The following is a 21,467-nucleotide window of genomic DNA, read 5'->3' on the forward strand; positions in this document are numbered from 1 at the left end:
CAATGGTGTAAATTATCTCATAAACTTGAAACTTGGTGGTGTGGGTGGGGGGGGGGCTTGAATGCGCGGCAGTGAACGCGCGGATAGGTAAACGCGCGCGCGTGATGCCACGTGCCTCCACTGGGATCAGCTGATCGTGGTTCCGGGTGCAGCTCAGCGCCGTGCAGCCTCGGAAAGGGGAGACCCCCCCCCCCCCAACCACCTTTCCTAGCTCCCTCCTGCGCGTGTGTGTGTGCGCTTCCCTGTCTACCTCTTAACGCCTTACAGATCTCGGACAGTCCTGCACGAGACATGGCGACGGAGCCTCCTAAACTCCTGGAAATAGACGTGAATGCAAACGAAAGGTGAGTTCGTTGGTTGTTTAATGACGCGAGAGTTGTGTTTGAAAGAACAGGTCGCACGAGATCGAGGTGGTTCGATTGCAGTTACCTACTCAACGACGGTGCTCTTTGCAAAATACAATAGAGTCCTGTAGCTTCACCTATTTGATTAATGCGCGTCCTGTCATTTATTTGATTGATTATTTTGTATCCGTCGGCCAAAATTTAGTTCGTTCCTCCGAGTTGTGTAAATTCGAAACGGTTGGATATATGCAATACATGGTATATAAACTTACTAAATAAATATTTGCGCAAAAATAACTTCCGTCCTTTCGAAAATCTTGCTTTTAATGTGGCGGCACACGAGAACGAAGGAGTCAACGTGACCGAGCTGGCAGAGTTCCCGTGCAATGCTGCTGATGTGCCAACGTTGAAAGAAAACGCCGTGCTTGACTTTGTTTTGCAAGGTGTGTGCGTATCCCCAGGGCCAATTGAAGCGCCCTTTGTTGAATATTGTCTACCCCTAAATGCCTCTCCGCAGGTTCTCGCGCATCAAGGCGGCCTTTCTCTGCAAGTTTGGCCGAGCTCCCGAGTTTTATGCCCGAGCGCCAGGTCGCGTCAACCTCATTGGTGATTTTGCGCACACAAAGATAAAGACAAAGATCTACCGTATAGCCTTAACAGACTGTAGGGGCAAGTGCTGTTAGCGAGCACCTATGAAGGCCAGAACGGTACACAAGGGGGTAGGTGGCCAGCACCACGCCCGACCGCCTTTGTCTCCCTAGTGGCAATGTTTACACACCGCACCAAGTACTCATTTGAGGCTGAGTCGACCTAGGGGAGGCCCGGGACCGGTTCAGATAATTGCACTGATGTTGGCCGTGAGCGGGAATCGAACTCGTGTCGCCGGGTTCATTGCGCAGCGCGCTAACCGCTACACTATTGCGCACAGACACGCGTACACACACACAGACACGCGTACACACACAAAGTGACACACACACAGTGACACACACACACGCGTACACACACACGCACACACACAGTCTCACGCGCTGTTGTCGGAGTTTCAAGCCACGTTGCACATTTAATCCTTCGATAAATTGGCGTAAAGAATGGTGGTGATCTGATATACATGCACTACTGTCGTCTTTACAGACTCGGTGGTGTTCACAGGAGCAGGCTGATATGTACACACATTTCCTTTTCTCATATGTAAAATTTGTAATGCAATTAGTCATTACTGACATCTGTGAAAACTACTGGACATATGTGAAAATGAGCTTTATAACTCATCGGATTCCTCCAGTATAAATAGATATTCTGATTATTAACAAGTAGATTACAGTCATTTTGTATATCCACTTCTGGATTGACACCCTGCCCACCCTATGTTGATCATGAGGTCTTATTAGACCATACAGTGCCACGCTGATCAGTACAGATTGGTGGAGTGGGAGGTGGGGAGGGGATTGATTTAGACCGGTTCAGATGTCATTCACCACTGATGTTAGCCGTGGCCAGGAATTGGACTTGGGTGACGAGGTTCATAGCACAGTGCCATAACCACTACCGCCGTTCCCCTTTGCAGTTGCCAACCTGTTAACCAGATTCTGTGTTTGGGAAGTCTGCCTGCCTGCAACTGAGATGTATGCATCACATTTGTTAAAAATCTGATACATCGTCACGTGAGGCCCATATGCTTATGAGCTCAGTCCGGTAAACCTGTTTACGACGCACAAACAAAATATCACATGACGCCAGGTCGTTATGGGGGCAACTTTATAATCCAAGTCAGCTGAACGCAATGAAAGTACTCTGAGTAGACAGTGCTGTGGGTGCAGCAGTCCATCCAAGGATCGGTGCCACCTCTGGGTTCAGAGGTCGTCACTCAGTGCAGCATCCTCCACTCTCTCGTAATGTTCCACGTGCCCAGCTGGGTTTTTTCCACCTCAACGCAGTGATGTCATCCCACCAGCAGTGGGAAGGGAAACTGCAGCTAATGGCAATAATTGCACACATGCCTCACTCACGTGGACGGGCAGGAATGTTGACACGCAGGTGTGTTTTCTTGTTGTCCCAAAGGGGAGCACATCGATTACTGTGGCTATGCCGTGCTGCCCATGGCCATCGAGCAAGACATCGTGACAGCGGTGGCTGGAAATACCTCTGGAATTGTCAACTTGGCCAACACAAACTCCGTCTACCCGTAAGCCGCATGGCATTGCTTGAGACTCGCGGTGGGGAATCCTTTCCTTACTGTGGGCCAAATCGGACTTGCGAGAAACACATGAACACACCGTCTCGGTTAATGCAAGAGGCTATTGAAATGACTGTACATATTGTTAGGTCTTTTGGTAAAGCAGCTTTCCCGCTATTTTTTTCTCCTGATGGCGATTACTTGTGTTGCGAGCGAAACGTCGTAGTTTTTTGTTGTTATTTTTTTATTTTCTTTGAACCTATCTACGTGACTTTACCGAAAAAACCAAGAATATGAATTCCTGCAGTCACGAAAGCTTTAAGTCACAATATGACTGAACATGCTAAAATTATCCGAGTCAAACACATGGTCCCTCTGGTTCTAGATCATTGCAGCTAAGATGCTTGCTATGATAGATATAATTTCGAAATTGTAGGTCCCAAGTGGCAGTGCCCTATGAATGTTAAGTCGTAAACTGGATACGTTCCCCACCGCAGTTTGTACACGTGGTCACGCGTCAACCCCCAAAATAAATCATGCAGTGCCACCTTGTGTTAAAAAAAGTTTTTATTGTATTTTTGTAACCACTAGATGGCGCTGCAGATTAAGAAATGTGAAAACTATGAAAGTATTTTTTTTTGCTTCAGTAAATTTCAGTCGAAAAGAATCATTACTTTAACCTTCAAGTAAGAATTAACAAGAAAAAAGAGATTTATTTTATTAAAGGTAATTATAGGAGTCAAAGGAACCCCCCCTCCGAATGTGTGTATATATATAAACACATCATAGCAGTCCACTAGAGTGGGGTGCAATTAACGTTGATGCGCCTTCTTTCTTGCAGTGATTACAATGTTGCTGTGGATAAAGTTGTGATAGACAAAAGCCAGCCACACTGGTACTACTATTTCCTCTGCGGATTTCTGGGATTGAAGGTACGACGCGCATCGCATTGCTGGTTTAAATAATGCACTGCCCCTTGGCAAATCCACTGCCAGATGAAGGCCTCCACATGACACGTGGGTCTTGGTGGTTGTTTTGACCACAAACCACCTCACCAGTCAGTGTTGGTGAACAAGGGGAGAGCATGCAGGAACCAAGTCAGATATCACTCACCAATGATGCTTGCCCTGGCTTGCAATTGAGCTCTGACACAAGCTTCTTAGTGCAAGGCACGCTAACCACCGCACCACTGCTTTCCCCAGTTAGACTATAACACAATATCGGGTTTTAATTCGGTCTGCAAAATGCAGCGATTAAATTATTTTTTTTTGTTACGCACGCAATACATTTGTTGGATCTAATGTGTGAGAATGTACTACTTTCGATTATTAATATATATTTAAAAAAAAGATAAAATGCTTATGTTGCGTTTTGGCTAAAGGAGGAAAGAAACATGTACAAATGGGATGGAAAATGATAAACGGCACAAACTATTCCTTAAAACTTAGACAAAAAGGATCTATTCTTGCAGTCAACGCCATCCCAAAATCATCACAATTGTTCACATCACTCGGGTGGTGAATGTGATCGCCAGTGGCCATGTGATAGATAAATTGCGCCCCTGCTGTAAAAGCGTGGGAATTTCACCACTGACTCAAGAGCTATCAACAGAGCTGAGCATTGTTTCAATGCTCACTTAAGGATGGACACTGACTAATTTTAGATTATGTGAATTGATTAAAGCAATTGCGATTGAGCAAATGACTATAATTTACACTTTAAACGCACCAAAAACTAATAGTAAACAAAAACCGTCATGGCTTGGAAAGGTACCTGAAAATGTAAGGTTTCACAAACTTGCTCTGCTGTTTTTTTGCTTTTGCTTTGGTGAACAATTTATGAATGTCAACGTGTGCTGCTGGGATTGCTCACAGGAGCACCTGGGTGAGGTGACGTGCCATGGCATGGACTGCCTCGTGGATGGGACCATCCCTCCCAGCTCGGGCCTTTCCAGCTCCAGTGCCATGGTCTGCTGTGCCGGCCTCGCCACGATGCACGCCAACCACAAGAGCATGTCCAAGGTGAGGCTGTGTTCAGGCCAGAGCTGGCTGGGCTGTCTGATTATTAAGTAATTGATTACTCGACCATAATAAAGTTTTTTTGGGGGTTGATCGCGTAAATATTAATTTCTCGTGAAACCCACCATCTAACCCAAAAAAATTCTGCTTTGGATAATATTGATCGCAAAAGCCTTCATGTTAAACTGATTACTCTACTGATTATTGGTTCGGTTATTTGACTCGTCGAATGAGTACAACGTTTGTTCCTACAGTGTATTGCTGTGGACGGGAGGTGATGGGGGGCAGGGCTTGGTGATGTCATTGGCTGCCGTCATGCTGGGTGTGGCTTTTTTATCAAGGGGCCTGAATAATCAACCACAACAAATATTTTATTATAACTTTTAGTCGATTGATGGACTAATTGTCCCAGCTCTAGTTCATTCTGCAATGGCACATGCAGCTGCCTTAATGTGAGCTGGGCAGTTCATGGCATTACAACTGTCGACTTTATTTGTACACTGGTGAAATGTTTTGATTGAGTGGGCTGACATTTATTCAGTGCCAGCAGCATTCAGTAGGTTGAAGGGGGGGGAAAAAACTCCCAAAAAATTCCACATTTTCCCTACTTAAGACACTATATTAGTTGTGAAATGAGCCATTATAGCAACAAAAATATACTTAGTCACAATGGTGATTGACATTTTTTAGTACGTTTTTTTCTTCTTTTTAAAAATGTGCTACATGCTTGCAAGTGATTTATCAGTAGGCGCATTGTTGGGCAAATAGTGGTTGAATCAGCCAATTCGTACATCAATTCCATAAAAAGTCACTGTAACTGGAAGAGAACCCAGTATAAAGAGATGAAACGGACTCGCTGTTTGTTCGTCGGTTTCACGAGCGTATCAATGCTTGGGTCAGGCAGGTCTTCAAAGAAGGAATTTTTTTTTGCCACATAATCGACCATCAAAGCACCAGCATGTTTTTATCACACAGCCAACACCAGGCAAGGCTTTGCCAGGGCTGACTGACAAGATAATATCGGTGCGCTACCATTGTTCGGGGGGTGGTTTGGCTTGAGAATGAGCGTTGTGTGCCGTTCCCAGTGCGCCCGGCCGCTGGCAGGGAGCGCTCGTTTCCACGTGGGGGCCACCGTCAGGCCAAAGGACCCGACGGGGTCTTCTTGCAGTTGCTTCCCACATTGTTCGGGGGGGGGGGGGCTTTTAGGGGTCAAATTGTACCTCCGCTCGGATCCGACCGTTGTCGTCGTGCGCACGAGTTTTAGACTGTGGCGCTCGTGAAACGTGAGTGGCCGCGGGATGAAATGTGCCCGCCCGCTCTTAACCGCGAGATGACTTTTTATCGCCCTCTGGGCTACATGCGGCAAAATGGAAAAAGTTTAATTACCAACACGTTGGTGGCTTGTTAGCCTGGCAACCAAATAAATAAACAAAGCAAGCGTCTGCCCAGCCATTGAAATGTCTTCTATTGCCAGTGCTAATGCACAGAGGGGCACAATGGTTTTTTTCCATAAATAACACTGGCTTACACGTGCACGAGGCCATTGAAGACGAATGGAAATGTTGCCGCAAATTTACACAATGCAGTAATTGTTGCATTGTTTGCGGCCCTGCCACCTGTAGTCGTTGCTTAACCTCGCAACATCTGCGTGTCGGCCGTTGTTAAAAAAAGAAACTGTGATTGCAGGTTACGCTGGCCGAGGTGTGCGCGCGCTGCGAAAGGTATATTGGGACGGAGGGTGGAGGCATGGATCAGTCGATCTCATTCTTGGCTGAAGCGGGAAAGGTAAGAGAATGTGGGGGGGGGGGGCGCCACAGACTACCAAAGCGTAATGGCATTGATGATTAATAAACCATATGGGGTACTCGACCCCCCCCCCCCACACTCATTTCGATGAGTTGCAACAATTTAACAATTTGTAGTCACGATGTGGTTAAAAGTGATGTAACTTTGCATCTCCATTCTATCTCGTTTGTATTTCCCTCATTCTGTTCTGGTACGTTCGCCCGAATATGAGATTACATTATAATTGTCATGAATTTCACGAAATAAAATCTTACCTGGACAATGCAATCCATGTATCGTGAGTAAGAACCTATTTAATCAAACATGCCTAATTGTTGGGGCTTAATTTCAGCCTGGTCTGTTTTGCTGACGAGCCGGAAAAAACTGTCATCATTTGGCTTACCACATCCAATATACCTTTCAGTATAATGCTCACTATGGCTGTACCAGTGAACCAGAAAATATTCAATGAGAAATGAAGCCCTACTAAGAAGTTAGGCACACTATACATAAATATAGCAATATTCCACAAACATATCCTAACACACACTGTGTGAAGTGTTTCCTGTGACATTAACACGAGGCCACCTTGCTGCTTTTCCGAATATCACTGCAGTATTTAGTCTGCAGCTGAACTCGTTTCAGCCAATAGGAACCTTGCCGAGACGCACGCAAGGCGGCCAAACACGCCTCGGCCTCTTGCGCCGCTTAATAATAATAATAGTTCAATTTGAAACGCGCGCAAATTTTCAGACGTAGTGGCCGCAACTCAGAGGCGCGGAGCCAAGCTCAAAGTCGCTCGAAAGCGTGATTGTAGAGGTGAGTTTTTAAGTCTCTCTTGAAGGAGGCGATTGAGGTGATGCTGCGAATGTGCAGAGGGATATCGTTCCAGACTGTTGGGGCTGCCACCGAGAAGCGGCGCATAGACACGATGACCATCCTGGATCTTGGTATCAAGAGGAGGTCGTGAGTCGCGCTGCACAGGCATCTGCCGTGTGCTGAGCTGCAAGTTGTCAATAATGAAGAAAGGTACGGCGGGCAGGCAGATATGAAGGCATTGTGGCAGAGGCAGGCGATCTTGTATGTGACCCTACTGGCAATGGGGAGCCAGTTGAGAGCATGGAGACAAGCTAGTGAGTCTTCTCCCGGCCTGCGCCACGGATGGACGCTACTCCGCAGCGCGGCCCTTGCAAAACATCCCGAGGGAGAGCGCGCGCCGCTGCCTCCGCTCGCGAGGGCCGAAACGCCAGCGGCGTCGGGCGAGGAGAGAGTGCCGTCGTGTATGCCCGACGGTCATTTGCCATTTTCCTCGTCAGGCGAAACTCATCGAGTTCAACCCCCTGCGCGCGAGCGACGTGCGCCTGCCGGGAGGCGCGGCGTTCGTCATCACCAACAGCCTCGCGCAGATGAACAAGGCGGCCTCCTCCCACTTCAACATGCGGGTAGTGGAGTGTCGACTTGCCACCAAGGTACTGGGGCCGTTGTTTTTCTTGGAACGCAGATGCACCGTGTCCAACGAGATCACAACACGAGTCGCTCCTCTGAAGCTTTGTTGTGAAATCGAGTTAAAAACAATAAAGGGGACGCGAAACGATGTTTTATAGTGGCTCTGCCGGCTGCCGCAGTCTCACGTCAAGTGTGTGAACGCGCTGGGATGGAAAGGGTCGCGGGTGCACATTCACGGACGAGCCGGTTTTCATTGGGTCGAGAGCTGGATTCCCACAGCCGACGGGAAATTTTACGCGGGGCCGCTGTCAAAGCGTGCTGGTGCCTTGTCAGGCGGACATTAAAGACCGTGTGACACCATTCAAAATATTAGGTAATATAATGCCAGAGCCATTGCAGTCCCAAATGACAAATAAATAAAAAATGTCTCCACTAGAGTTCACACATTTCATAACACACTTCATATGACTACAGGTACCCAGATATTCTCTTGCGCAAACAATAATGCACTCTCACAAGGTTATCATAGATGGCCCTATTTTATGCAAGAAAGACTACGAGGCTCAATACTTTTTTTCTTCAAGATGGTCCTGCATTGGTGGGGTCGTTTGGAAAAATTCCTGAATGAGTATTGCTTTCATACGGGATAAAACCTGTGTGCCCAGAGAAGGTATTAAATGTTGCATATAACCAACATTGTGTACTTTTGTTGCGGTTGCACCCGATTCAAGAGCCGAATGGCTCACAGGGCTATACCTAATAAATGAACTTGAACGTATACTCAAGCGTCCCGCTCTCTTTGCTCTCGCCATCTTACGCTCACCCTTTCAGCCTCGCAAGTTGCGAGGCCCTCGCACAGTGATCTCTCCGTTTACCAAAAGCAGAAATTGTCTCTGCTATGAAGAAGGGCCTTTGCCCAAAACATCACCTAATACATATATATTTTCCCTTTTTAGGCCAGTATTATTGAAAAGCATTTATTGGTGCTTGCACACCACTTCCAACGCAGTATCACAAACTCGAATTTCTTTGTTTGCCACCGACTTTCACTCTGAGTGCTCTGGATTGCCGGCGCGCGCAACCGCGTCCGGCACACTGTGACGCCGAGTTGACTTGTTGCCGTAGGTGATGGCCAAGACCAAGGGGCTGACGTGGCGGAACATCAGCAAGCTGGGAGAGCTCCACGACAAGCTGGGGCTGGAGCTGCCCGAGATGGTGCGGTTGGTGGAGGAGACTCTGCACTGCGAGCCGTACAGTCGTGACGAGGTTTGCGCCCTGCTGGGCATCGCCTCCGAAGAGCTGGAGGCGTCCGTGCTGAGCGAAAACACTCGCGACGGTACGCGCGCTCTGCGCACTCTGCACACCCGGTTTTAGGCGCTCGGGAGGGCGGTTTTTACGGAGGTGTCGAAGTGGTTTTTACGTAGGCCTCACCCCAAGAAACATTGTTGAGTGTGTTTGGCCGATCAGATTGTGCTTCGGTAAGTGACGATACTCCACAACGGTCGACTGTCACTTACGGAGTGGCTCGTTCAAACACACCAGCAACAATTTGGTCTTGAAAAAGAAAATTCGCGAAGGAACCAAACTACATTTACCAATTCCACGTTAACGGTCAAGTCAGCGCCCTACATTATCTTTATACAAGTGTTAAAAGAAGAAAACTATTGAGTTCCTTTGATATTCATGACATCGGTTGGAGGGTTTTTGGAAGGGCATATGGTGTTCAGTTCAGGGCAAACCTGTCCCTCATGCGTACAGGGCAATAATACAACACGATTTGAACAAATAGGAAAATACAGGCCACAACCACAGATGTATCATGCAGAGTCTATAACTTTGGGGCAGCACTTCTCTCCACTGATATCCCTGAGGCATTGGTGTAAATTCCACATTTCCATGGCAGGGCCGATCCATAGAATGGCCACTTGCTGATTTTATAAACAGTGGAAATAATTGTATTGACCCTGGAGGGATGATAGCCCGAGTTGACCCTGAACTGATATTTCAACTCCGCAACCTTCCGACTGCGAGTCGAGCGATCGAATCGCAGCGTTTCCCCGACCGCTGACGGATATTATGAAATGTCATTTTATCATTCTTACCCACTAGGGGGTGCTTGACAGTTCGTGTCTTTGAATGAGCACTTTTTTTTTTTAACCACACACATCAACACACCGTTTGGAGTGCCCGCCCCGTGCAGCCCAGGTGCTCAGCTGGGCATCTAAGGACCTCTAGTTTGAACTTGGGTTCTAGCTTCTTTTGACACTTTGCCATGGCACAGTGTCAAATGCCACGGAAGCTCTCAGCCCCCCCTTCCCCCCCCCCCCCCGAGAAAACCTGATCATCTCCAAATGCTGATCTGTCATCTCTAAATGTTGCAGTCTTTTATCCCTAGCCAGTTTTGAGATCTAGGAGGTTGTACTTTCCCCCTCACTCCCCTCCCCAAAAAGCTGGGGGGAGAGAAATGAAAAGGAAAGGAATATTATTAAACCAAAGGTATTTTCGGACAACCTTCTCGAAACACGATCGTGAAAAAAGATGTGTCCAAAAGGTTCAGCCATTGCACGTCAAATCATAACCCGAGTCTGCATGCACCTCCACAAGCGTGCGCTCGCCACTCATCCACAGATATGTACACAGGTACACCCACACCTTACCTCCCATACCAACGCACACCCAAAACCAGTGTTTATCAATGCAGTACAAAGTTGACCTTTAAGAAACCATTTGCCTCCTGTAAACTTCGAGTCTTAATTCATACTTGAAAGCTAGAAGTCAGAATATTCCCTTTGAAGTTGCAAAGCTAAAATTAGTTCAGCTTGTTTCATTTTTTTTTCATCACTATGACCACAGCAAAAGCTGGTATAATTGAGAAAGGTTTATACGTTGAAACAATTCTAATCCGATGAGCAAGGTTTGCTTTAAAATATATCACTTTCAACCCCCTGTCCATGCATTGCTGGATTAAGGCCTCCACACGCCACATGGGTCACGGGTGTCGTTTGACCATACTTCTCCGTGCCTGGCCAGCGCGAGTTCGTCATGGGGGGAGGGGGGGCCCAGCACAGGCTCACATATCGCCGCTTGCTACGGATGTTGGCCGCGGCCGGATACGGAACTCCTCCGCACGACGTTTGCTTTATCCCAGGCGTGGCCAATTTTCCCTGCTAATCAGCGCGCAAGTCTCTCGCCGTTGTCTGAAACCCATCCCGACATCAAAGAGGCAGGAGAGTGCAATAAATGTAATTCGCAGTGCAAGCATCAAAGGCCACAGGAAGCAATCTCCCCGCACAAAAGTACATTTACCATTGTTATTGTATTAATTTATCGCGCTGTATTTATACGTGCAATGTTAATTTCCGCTTCACCGTGTTATGAGCGTCGTGCCATCTCCAGGGGCTCAAGTGCTTCCGCGTGCAATGGGAAATGATTTCGGTAAATGAGGAACGTTTGTGAGTTGGTCAGAGGATCACTTGTTTTTTCAAAGCTTTATACGGGTCCCACCTAAAACGTAGCCCCGGAGTCTACAAGTTTACAACGCAGCCGTATAAAATAACCACTTGGGCATAACATTTTAATGCTCCCCCCAGAGGCTACGTTTCACTGTAAGACGCCTTACAATTTAGCTGCTTACATGCAGAATTACAAAAAATGAAGGTGAAATACGATTTCCCGTAACAGCATAACACTTGTTCTGCATCAACACATGCTTGAATGCAATGTACAATTGGTAAAGGTGGGGGGGGGGGGGTATTTAATGAGCGTGTTGTGATGGGCCTCTGGAAGTGATGTAATCCCATCCGCCGCAGCCGTGGGAGTGCTGCCAATGGTGATCGTCCCCAAACGCCGGGCAGGCCGAGGCGGGCCACCGGTTGTATTTACGCAGCATAGCAAAGCATTACAAGTGCGTTTTGTTCACGGTGTGTGTGTGTGTGTGCGCGCGCGACCGCCCTTGGGTGGGCAGCTCTATCTGTGTCTCAAATACCTGCTTCGGTCGTCATCACAGGGAAGGTATGTTCACTATGACTGGCAAGCGGGAGCTTGTCGCCCGTGCAGGGGGTGGGCTATATTTAGCGTTGATTAAAAGCCACCACTTTTACTTGGCCATGTTCCTCACATAGGCCGTGTTAGGCGTCGGCTGCACCATTTACGAACGTGGCCGCTCTCGCCTTTTCGCCGTTTTGACAATCGCCGTCGTTAGGTGCGAGATTAGTGACGCTGGCACTTTAAAAAGTGGCAGCTCCTCCAGATAGCTTGTGTCAAACCAGGACAAATGGGCGCAGGCGGACAGGTTAAGAAGAACCGCGCGCGCGCGCTCTCCACGGCTTGTGTGCGCGCGAGCGAACGTACGACGTGCGCTTGTTTTCATCCCTTCCAGCTAACAGCTTCAAGCTGTATCAGCGAGCCAAGCACGTGTTCGGCGAGGCCGCGCGGGTGCAGCAGTTCAGACGGGTCTGCCAAGAGGCGCAGAGTGGGAGCGACGCGGAGGTGATGAGCAGCCTGGGCGAGCTAATGAATGACAGTCACGCCAGCTGCCGGGACCTGTACGAGTGCAGCTGCCCCGAGCTCGACAAGCTTGTCGAGTGCTGCCTGTAAGTGTGGCCCCGTCCAAGTCGCCTCCTCCACGAGCTTCTCAACATCCATGCTCGTTGGAGCCAGTTGTCCGCATCTTTGCCGGTCAGGTTACCAGTACTGACACTGCCAATATATATTTTAAAAAAGGTGCATCCTTTATTTAGAGAAGGAGGGTCGGTTTGTTGCCCACGATTTGATTGTTAGCTAAGTTGAGATCCAAGAAGCTTTTTTATTCAAATCGTGCCATTAAACTCATCAACACCCAAGGGGGGTTATAAAAAGCCTTTTGCTGTGCAAATCCAATATTTATGCATGTGTTTTATTCAGCAACTTGGCCACAGATGAATGACGCATCCTGCGCATGTAACAAGTTATTTGTCTCTCTCTCGCCCTTGCAGCAAGAGTGGTGCCGTGAGCTCGCGCTTGACGGGCGCTGGCTGGGGAGGGTGCGCCGTGTCTCTGGTGCCTGTCGGGGAAATAGAAGCCTTCCAGTTGTTGTTGAAGGAGAGGTTTTACGTGGAGGCCCCACACTCTCGGCTCTTGGCATACAACAGCATGTTTGCGACCCAACCTGTCATGGGAGCCGCCCTCTACAAAGAGGCTTTGTGAATAGGGGTCCCCCCCCCCCACTTGCGGCACAGAGCTGCTGTTGCCTGTTACACGCGGGGGCCACGTGTACACATCCACGTTTTACTGGAAGTTTCCATTCCCAAGAAGTTGGTGTGTTGTGATTAAGAAAGAAAAAAATCTTCATATCTGAGCAAATTAATTTCATGGTTTTTTTGGGTCCATTTTCCTGGATATAATTTTTTTTCACAATGTCCACTGGGAAATAATAGCGCAAGGTGTTTAAGGTAAATAGGTTCAATATATGGCACACGAGGCAAAATATTGGTGGAACTGGCAGTCGGTTAAGCTTGTTTAAGTAAAAACAATCTACGCACATTACAAAAAGATCTCTCCTGCGATTTGAACAGGGTCGCGCGCTTTACCGACTTCTACAGGTTTGTGTTGCCCTGCCCGTGGCTTGTTTAGTATTCACGCAAACACTCCCATTGTTGAGAAATCAATACTTTCCTGCGAGAAATTAGCAAGCATTAAGGCTTTTTTTTTCGTGTTTCATTTTTTGCCCCGGCGCTTTTCAGAGCGGCAGGGCGGTCACATGTCACGCGCCCAGTATAGCGGTTTGGACGGTAAAATTAGAGCGTTTTCAGCGATGCTACAGTCCTGTCACATGAAGCCCCCCCCCCCTCCTACCTCCGGCTCTGGGTGCAGAGTTCATGGGAAAACGCAGGGCCCCTGCTGCCAGATCAGACGTAGGGGAAACCCGATTCCTTGTTGTGTGTAATTTAAGATCGGGGACTTGGCGGACGTTGGGGGGGGGGGGAGGCAGAGAGACCTGTATGCTTTGGACGTGGTTGGACACGGCAGGTAGCCCGGCCCGACAGTCGTGGGTATAAAAACGCCGAGGCCGCTGGAGAGTAGGTGGGTGGCTTTGGGGGTGAGCTCCTGGTCGTCCCACTCTTTAACTTCTCTCTCTCTCTCTCCCTATCCCTCTGAGTCACCCAATCTCTGAACTACCTCTTTGTGTGTCTTTACAAACTGGCTGAATGGGGACAGCGATTGAGATTAAAGGATGATTAAAGGCCTGGGAAACGTGAAACAGTGTAATGATTGTTGTAATCGCTTTAATGAATGTAATACTGTGGTATGTGTTACCTTCATGCAGAGGATTTTGGTGTATACATACTTATATTTTTAGAAAGGGGTAACGGTTTTTAATAGTCTTATTGACAATTCATTTTTATAAATAGTTCACAACTAGTGATTTGTCAATTTGACATTTAGAAATAAAATCAATAATTTCAATGTCATCTCTCCATTGGGGAGGATACGATTTGTTTAATCTCTGCGATGTCACGATTGCTTTGCATGAGTTTCACAAATTAATACATCGAATAAAAATCACGTAGAAAAAAAACAACAACACTGTGTTGCCGACTTGCTCGTGTGTTGTTTCTCGTCACGTCCCATACGATTTCAACAGCCACCACCAAAAACGCATCGATTGCAGAGCTCCCAAATTGACTTCCAGCGTTGCGAGCATCTCACCGAGGGCTGGCCTCTGCTCCTGGGTGGCGTACGGGCGACCTCCATGCCACCTGGGTGCCCTCGCTCGCCTCATACGTCGCCTTGCTGCGGTGGAGAAGGTGGCGGAGGAATAAGGGGCGGTGGAAGGTGGTGGGGGGGTGGGAAGCTTTGTTAATAAAAACACGTTTTTCAACAATGACACTCGGATGACACTCGGGTCTACAATGACACCCTCGCGTCTACAACAGTTACGAAGTTTTGCAACGGTGTAGTATTCGTGCCGCCGTGTGTAAAACAGCCCTCGCGACAAGAGCGTACAATGGACGTTTGCCTTTTTTCCTCCCCCAATCCAGAACCCCCTCCCCTCCCAATCCCTATCGCTGTTTAAAAATTTGTGCTAAATATTTTCGCATTAGCTCACAGATACCTCTAACGCAGTGATGGATTTCCAAACAAGGGCTTATTTGATTTGCGGTATTTGTAAAAACCAAAGTGGAGCGGCGTGAAGTGTAAACACGGACTGAGAAACAACCCATTTGTCTTGCAGCTGTGCGCCTCGCCTCCGTGGCCTCGCTGCTGCTGCTGCTGCTGCTCTGGGATTCTCTTCACCATTTGTTTTTTTTCGCCGTATTCGTTGGCCAGATATTTCAATGGCAAGTGCCCCACGTACGGCGAGCATCACGAAACAACATATGTGTTCAAGTCGAGCACGAAACCATTTACCTTTATAATAGGATTTTAAAGGCTCGGGACTTGAAAGGCGTCAAATTGCGCGTATTAAATATGGACATCTTTACACAATTGTGCACGGTGACAAACACATTGCTTTGAACGCCCCTACGCGTCGCTTCAACCGCGACAAAGTTCAACAAAAAATGGTTAAAGTTCCCCGCAGCGCAACATTTAAAGCCGGTGCGCGATTGGGCGGTTTCTCACAGTTTGCTGTGTACAAAACCTGCCAAAGCAATCGGCGGAGATCAATAAAGACGTCACCGTCTCTGTGACCTGCGAAACAAAACGGCGCAGGTGGACAGCACAAGTAGCCTCCCGATTTTTCGAGCGGTCCATTTGGGGGGTGGGTGGGTGGGTTGGTAGGAGGAGGAGACAGAGTGGAGGCGGCACGGTTAATCCCTCCCGAGCCGAGGCACGGCGTTACTGTTAAGGTGTGGTGATTAGCGCAAAGTACAGGATACCCGATAGTTTCCCATTCAACCGCTCGGGCTGCTACATTGTGCTGGGGCCCTTTCATGTGTTTCTTCAACCAAAAAAAACCGGCTCATAAACACACAAACAGGCGTACGGGGCAGGTGATAACCACCGAAAGGACAGAGGAGAGAAAAAAAAAACACGGGGGCACCAAAAACATCGCCCATTTTTTTCACAAGTTCAATGGACTTCTGGTATTTTTCTGCCTCTTCACCCTGTTATTTAGGGGAAAAAAACTTCAAATAATTTTCGTCCTTTCAGCATGCTATTTATTTCGGTAAGCTGCGCTCGTGATGGCCGAAGCCAATGATTGCTCTGCCCGTTGCCATATTTTACAATCCACATCAAACGCAGCACCTTTTCCTCCTGCGTGCAGATCGAGTTCTCGTCTGTTCCAGCGATCTCCGTGCGCGTCCTGTGAAACATCAAAACGGCGCCGTCAACAATAAGGAGTGGGTGGCATCGCGCGAAGCCTTCTTGAATTCACATCTGTCGTGACCACGTCATTAACAGCAGCAGCAGCAGCAGCAGCCACGGGTTTTCTTATTTTTTTTCTCAACAAAAAAAATGTCAAAACAGACAAAATTACTATTAAGCTTTGCTTTTACATGTCTTTTCATTTACCGCAAGCTGTACAATTAAAAGAGAAGGAACTCAACATGGTGTTTAAATTATTGCTGCATTTGCAAAGCCTGAGTCACACGCAACCCGCCTGCGGTAATTGTCTTTGAGCTGCTTGTTTTGAGCTTCCCAGGCGCTGATGACGTCCGCATAGGTTGGGCCAGATGCAGTGATACTACACGGGGCTGCAGTCAAGGGCAGCTGCGGCGTGCGATGGAAGGAACCGAAAACGAAGCTACAAAACCGGCTGTGGTGCAACTGAGCATGAGAACCTGCCACCCCACCACGTGCCCGGAGTAGCAAAAAAAAAAACGAAACAGGAGGATTTCTCCACAACTACGGCCGTCACCTGATGATGCTGGTTGTAATTACCGGCGAAATGTCGTACCCGAATTGTAAATGTTGTGGGTTTACTCTCCAACACACCGGTGGGCTGAAGCAGTAAACTAATTGTCGCGTTGTGTTTACGTGACAAACCTTACTGGCTGTGTCGGGTGGTGGAGGGTTACGACACATTTATACTCACGCTATCTAACCCAAAAACCTTTATGAATAAAAAACGAAACTATGTTTATTTTAAAGGGTAAAGCCCACTGAGCTATCTAGCTCTTTTTCAGAAGCAACCTGGCTATCACAAATGACGGCTCAACAAAGTGACTTATCATCACGTGGAAATGTACAGCAGCCAAATATCCTAAACACGTGATGTTGATTCTAAATGTGGGGGGAAAGACCGGAGGACCCGGAGAAAAATCCACACGACCACAGGGAGAGAGACACGGAAACTCCAACTATACAGGCGTCAGGGTCGGGATCGAGCCGACGACCTCCTTGATTACCAGGCGAGGTAGTTAACATCTCGCCACCGTGGCGCAATGCATGAGGTGCGGGGCCGCGTCCATCACTTGCGCCGTTGGGCAGTCCGCCGCGTGTAAAGGATATTACGGGACTGGCTTGACCTCGGTGAGTTTGACCCATCCACCGGCCAGACGGCCCCTGTAACCCGCGGCGAGGTGGCTTGACTGGAGGACGTGGGCGACCAGGGGGCTTTGGCCGCGCACATTAAACGGCACGCGCCGATAGGACTGGCCCGGTCCTACCAAATGTGACTGAAGGGGGGGGGGGGGGGTTGCAAAAAGGAAAATGAGCACAAAAGTGAATGAGACACGTGAATGAACATTGGGAGAAGAAAAAAAACCGCGTCAAATTCATTCACTGGCACCGCCAACTAAGCGCGCTCACGATTCATGTTTAGAGTCAAGACACAATGTTTTCCCCGTTCGTGGGAGAATTGGGCGATGCTCATCGTCAGAAGTCAAGCGGGCATCAACGCTGGACGGTGCTAGAATGAGTGACCACCGTGCACACAGCTCGTTATTGACCGCCTTCACCGAGCAGCACTGACCATCGTGGCGAAGTGCCGTCAAATAATCTGCACGATCCACACGGCGTGGCGAGGACATCATCCAGCAGTGGATTGACAAACGACTGCACATGTGCGTCTCTCTGATATAGTCTCTCCGATGTCAGGTCTTTCTGTCAGTTTCTGCATCGAACAACCAGCATTCACGTCCAACAAAATAACACTCGTTTTTATTCGAAGATATGATGGGTACGACGCAAAAGTAGATTATTTTTTCTTTCTTGAAGCACAACTGAATAAGTTTCGTCAACCTGCCAATGTCGACATGCCGAGGTCTAAATGTCAAATCCTAGATCGTACAATTCACATTCTAACTTTCCCGTGTATGTACGTGCGTTGAACTTCTTTCACACCGTACGTCGCCAACCGTGCTAACCAGAGGTGCGCCCACCTTCCGTCCGACTCTCCGTCGACCACAAAGGCACGCAAGAATAAATCTAACGACGAAGTCACACCACAGATAAAGTTTGAGAGCGAATTGTAACCCGGGCTGCGGTAACCTTAAATCAGCGCGGTGACGGAAAGCAAGTGGGGGGCCGGGGTTGGGTGTAGAGGGGGGGGCTGGGATGCGAGAAGACTCCCAGCGTCTTAGCGAGAGCCTCACCTCTCTGGTGTCGGCTGAAGCCACGTGGACGTCCGCGTGTGACGGCAGCTCCCGGCGGTCACCCCCGCCCCGCGGCGCGCCAGAACGAGCCGCGTCTGCTCGCGCCGCCTCCACATCAAACCGAGGTGGGGTGCCCACTGTTGGTTTTGCTGAACACAGGGCAGCGCAAAGTGTGAGCCCTTGTAATAACAAACCAATAAAGTTGACTGATTCACGTATTTTTTTTTTTTGCTAACAAGAATCATAAAAAGGAAGCCCCAGAGGATGTGAATCTGGCTTTATAGGCTGAAAGGCCCTTTTTTGGATCTGTAACGTCACACGGGAGTTATTTTTTCTTGTTTCTGTAACTCATACTATTGAGGGATAAGTGCAATAAAGTTAGCTTTTAAAGTTGACATGAGGAGCCCTCCGATATCAGGATGACAGTGAAACAAAAAAATTAACCATTGACGCAGGTTTTTTTTGGTCTGCATTGTAATTTTTGGCCTTTATTACCTGCAAATACCAGGGAGAGAAGGTTTGGGTTACACTCTGCGAGTTCTACTGATATGAGAGACCATATCCTCCCAGTTGAACATTAATGAAGCGGAATTTCCCATCAATGATGGCATTTCTTCTGTCAACTTGCATTGCAACATTGTGCAAAATGGAAATATTCCTGTTTATGATTACAATCATCAACCAGAACTGCATTTTTTTTCCAAAAAATGTTTTGCCTTTGAACATTTTTTTTTTCATTCTTTAAAGTCAACGTCTTGGTACCGACAAAATTCGTGTCTTCCCTACTACCTCATGCCCCATTTATTTCCGCCCAGGTCTCCCTCACGAAAAGAAACGATGTCTCTCAGTGGAATCCCACCTGGTTTGAATAAAGGAGCGATATAAAAAAAAAAGATTACAACTACTACTACTACACATTTGACAGGTTGTCTCAGTCACACAAAAAAAGACGTCCAGAGAATCGCCGCACATCACCGTCACAAACTAGTAATGGGAGCCGATTCTTTCCTTTACCGTGAACACCTGAAAAATAACGTTTTGGCAAGGGGGAACAAAGTTTCATTTTAAGCGTTCTGGAAAGAAATGGGCTATGAATGCAGTCTGAGCCCATTCGTGCAGTTATAAAGGGGTGGTAATGAGAGATCTGTTCTTTAGAAACTCACTCCATTCCCAGCACAGCCACGCATTTCTGTTTATTCCCAGCTGAGATGGTCTGCGACTGTGGCCGCAGTGTGCATTGTGTTGGGGGCCCATTCACTTTGCAGACCAAATACTGATGTCAGACCGGCATTACCACATTCACCACCAGCCATCGTCATCAACTCATCACGATCATCGTGATCAGCATGCTTGTAACTATTAGAGTTGAACGCAACAACTTTTATTTTTTTTTACTCTCCAGTGTGCGGCGACTTATTTTGCTGTTTGCTGCCTGTAGGAAAAACGATTGAACATCCTGTAATCGTAACTAATCTTGAACACACGTGACACAACATCGGCAATGTTAACTCGGGTGGAGCGGCGGCGGCGGCAAGGGCTGTCGAGCACGGCGCGATGAACCCGGTGACCCGAGTTTGATTCCATGCCACAGTTTACCATAGCGGCGGGGAATGTCTGAAGCAGTGCTCCCCTCTTGTGAACAAACCTGCACTGACCAGCGTGGTGAAGTATGGTCACACAAAACCCCCTTCAACGGGCGCGGCATAGGCAAGCCTTCATCCAGCAGTGGATTGGCAATGCGCTGTAAATTATTATTTTAACTCAAATTCCTCGCTCAAGTATTTCTATCCGTTTAACAGCAGCCTAATGCTCATTAAACAATATTTACCTTCTTAATTAAACAGTTTGGTCGTTTTAAGAGAGTCATAAAAGTGCAAGACACATTGAATGCCCCTATAAAAATTCCCTCCACCATTTGTCTTCTTGCATTAACTTGGCTAATTTGTCATTACAACTGCAATACGTATCCTTCCAAATAATACAAATATTTTATGGGATTAACATGCAATAAAGGTTAACATTTGCTAACATTTTGAAATAAAATCCAATACAGTACTAACCTCCAAAGTTACAAAAGTTCCACTTGGGGAAGAAAGAAAAAAAAAGTGCTACCAGGTAACATTTGGCACAGAGGTAAATGAAATGTCCCGTGAATGTGTCACAGATGGCCTTGGCTAGACACAATCTCGGCGATCCTTCAAAATACATTTTGTCGTCTGAAAACACTCGGATAGACTCGATATGCGAATAGACGTTTAAAGATAATGAACACAGGATAAGAAGCGTATGTATATTTTTCTTCTTGAATAACGGCAAGAAAATGTACAAAGTCATCGCTCGGCATCTGCCAAGCCAAGAGAATGAAAAGCCCCGACTTCGTGTGCAGTCATTCTCGCCGGCGTGCTTCAAGCCGCGATCAATGGAAACTACATTTTCCAAGAATGTTGTTTTGTTTTGATGTGTTTTGGCTTTTTTTTTTACTTTTACCCAAACACCTTTTTGTGGGTTTAAGATGCATTATGCGTGTTGTTTGGCCACGCAACTCAAACCACAGAATTCTTTTGGGGCAAAGCATGCCCAACACAGAAGCGGTTGAGGGTCACTGGCCGTGCAAGGCTGGGTGTGTGTGTGTGTTCTGTTTGCTTTCCCAAAGCTCAGTGTGGAATTAGCCCCCCCCCCCTGCCGCGCGCCCACCAAGACGCATCTAAATCCCAGTGAATATGGTATTTAAAACCATTTTGAGCTCGCAAGTATAACCTAAATACACAAGGCAATTAAATGTTAGCATGCTTGCTGTGTTTTCCCCAGCATCATGTTTACAATATGTGTATTTAAAACAAAGAATTGTATAAAAAGCACACTTTCAAGCAGTGGGCGGGGGGGGAACACATCCCTGTGTTGTAATGAATCTGGTTTGCGTGTGCCAAGCCTGTACAATCTATGGAATTAAGAGAACTAATTCCACAGCAATGACGTCACAAGTTCCAAAAATATGCCCTCTTCATATTGTGTTTTTGTACTGTAGCTCTTATGATATCCTATAATGTTTCAGTGCAATTTTGAGCCCTTTAGTTTTGAACAGGAAATAAAAATGAATAACTTTAAGCCAACTTAAAAAAAAAAGTTTTCCTTCTAAAATGCAAATGAAACCTATCCAAAAAGAATAATACATGGACTG

At 47.4% G+C, this 21,467-nt stretch overlaps 2 protein-coding genes across 7 annotated transcripts in view; one reads left to right on the forward strand and one right to left on the reverse strand.

The window, feature by feature from the left end:
- The first annotated feature begins 115 nt into the window (after positions 1-115).
- On the forward strand, positions 116-14,331 carry GALK2 (galactokinase 2). Its single transcript, XM_061558564.1, has 10 exons — positions 116-344; positions 862-950; positions 2,406-2,529; positions 3,362-3,452; positions 4,395-4,541; positions 6,225-6,323; positions 7,640-7,792; positions 8,895-9,105; positions 12,148-12,361; positions 12,743-14,331. Exons 1-10 carry the CDS (start codon positions 292-294, stop codon positions 12,951-12,953), a joined length of 1,392 nt encoding a protein of 463 aa, XP_061414548.1. The 5' UTR covers positions 116-291; the 3' UTR covers positions 12,954-14,331.
- Positions 14,332-14,404: 73 nt separating this feature from the next.
- Positions 14,405-21,467, reverse strand: part of LOC133346732 (protein FAM227B-like) — a 58,151-nt gene continuing 51,088 nt past the window's right edge. For 5 of the 6 annotated variants that reach the window (XM_061558561.1, XM_061558560.1, XM_061558558.1 and 2 more), the window contains 5 exons: positions 18,290-18,438; positions 17,205-17,371; positions 16,354-16,431; positions 15,999-16,056; positions 14,405-14,540 (listed from right to left, as the gene is read on the reverse strand). In XM_061558561.1, the coding sequence (XP_061414545.1) occupies positions 14,526-14,540; positions 15,999-16,056; positions 16,354-16,431; positions 17,205-17,371; positions 18,290-18,438 (467 nt within the window). In that variant the 3' untranslated portion in view covers positions 14,405-14,525. Of the gene's footprint in view, positions 14,541-15,998; positions 16,057-16,297; positions 17,372-18,289; positions 18,439-21,467 lie in introns of those variants that run through there. The other variant, XM_061558563.1, reaches the window with a different exon arrangement.

Source organism: Lethenteron reissneri, chromosome 24 (assembly GCF_015708825.2).
Source record: "Lethenteron reissneri isolate LAM-NWPU_2019-01 chromosome 24, ASM1570882v1, whole genome shotgun sequence".
NCBI lineage: Eukaryota > Metazoa > Chordata > Hyperoartia > Petromyzontiformes > Petromyzontidae > Lethenteron > Lethenteron reissneri.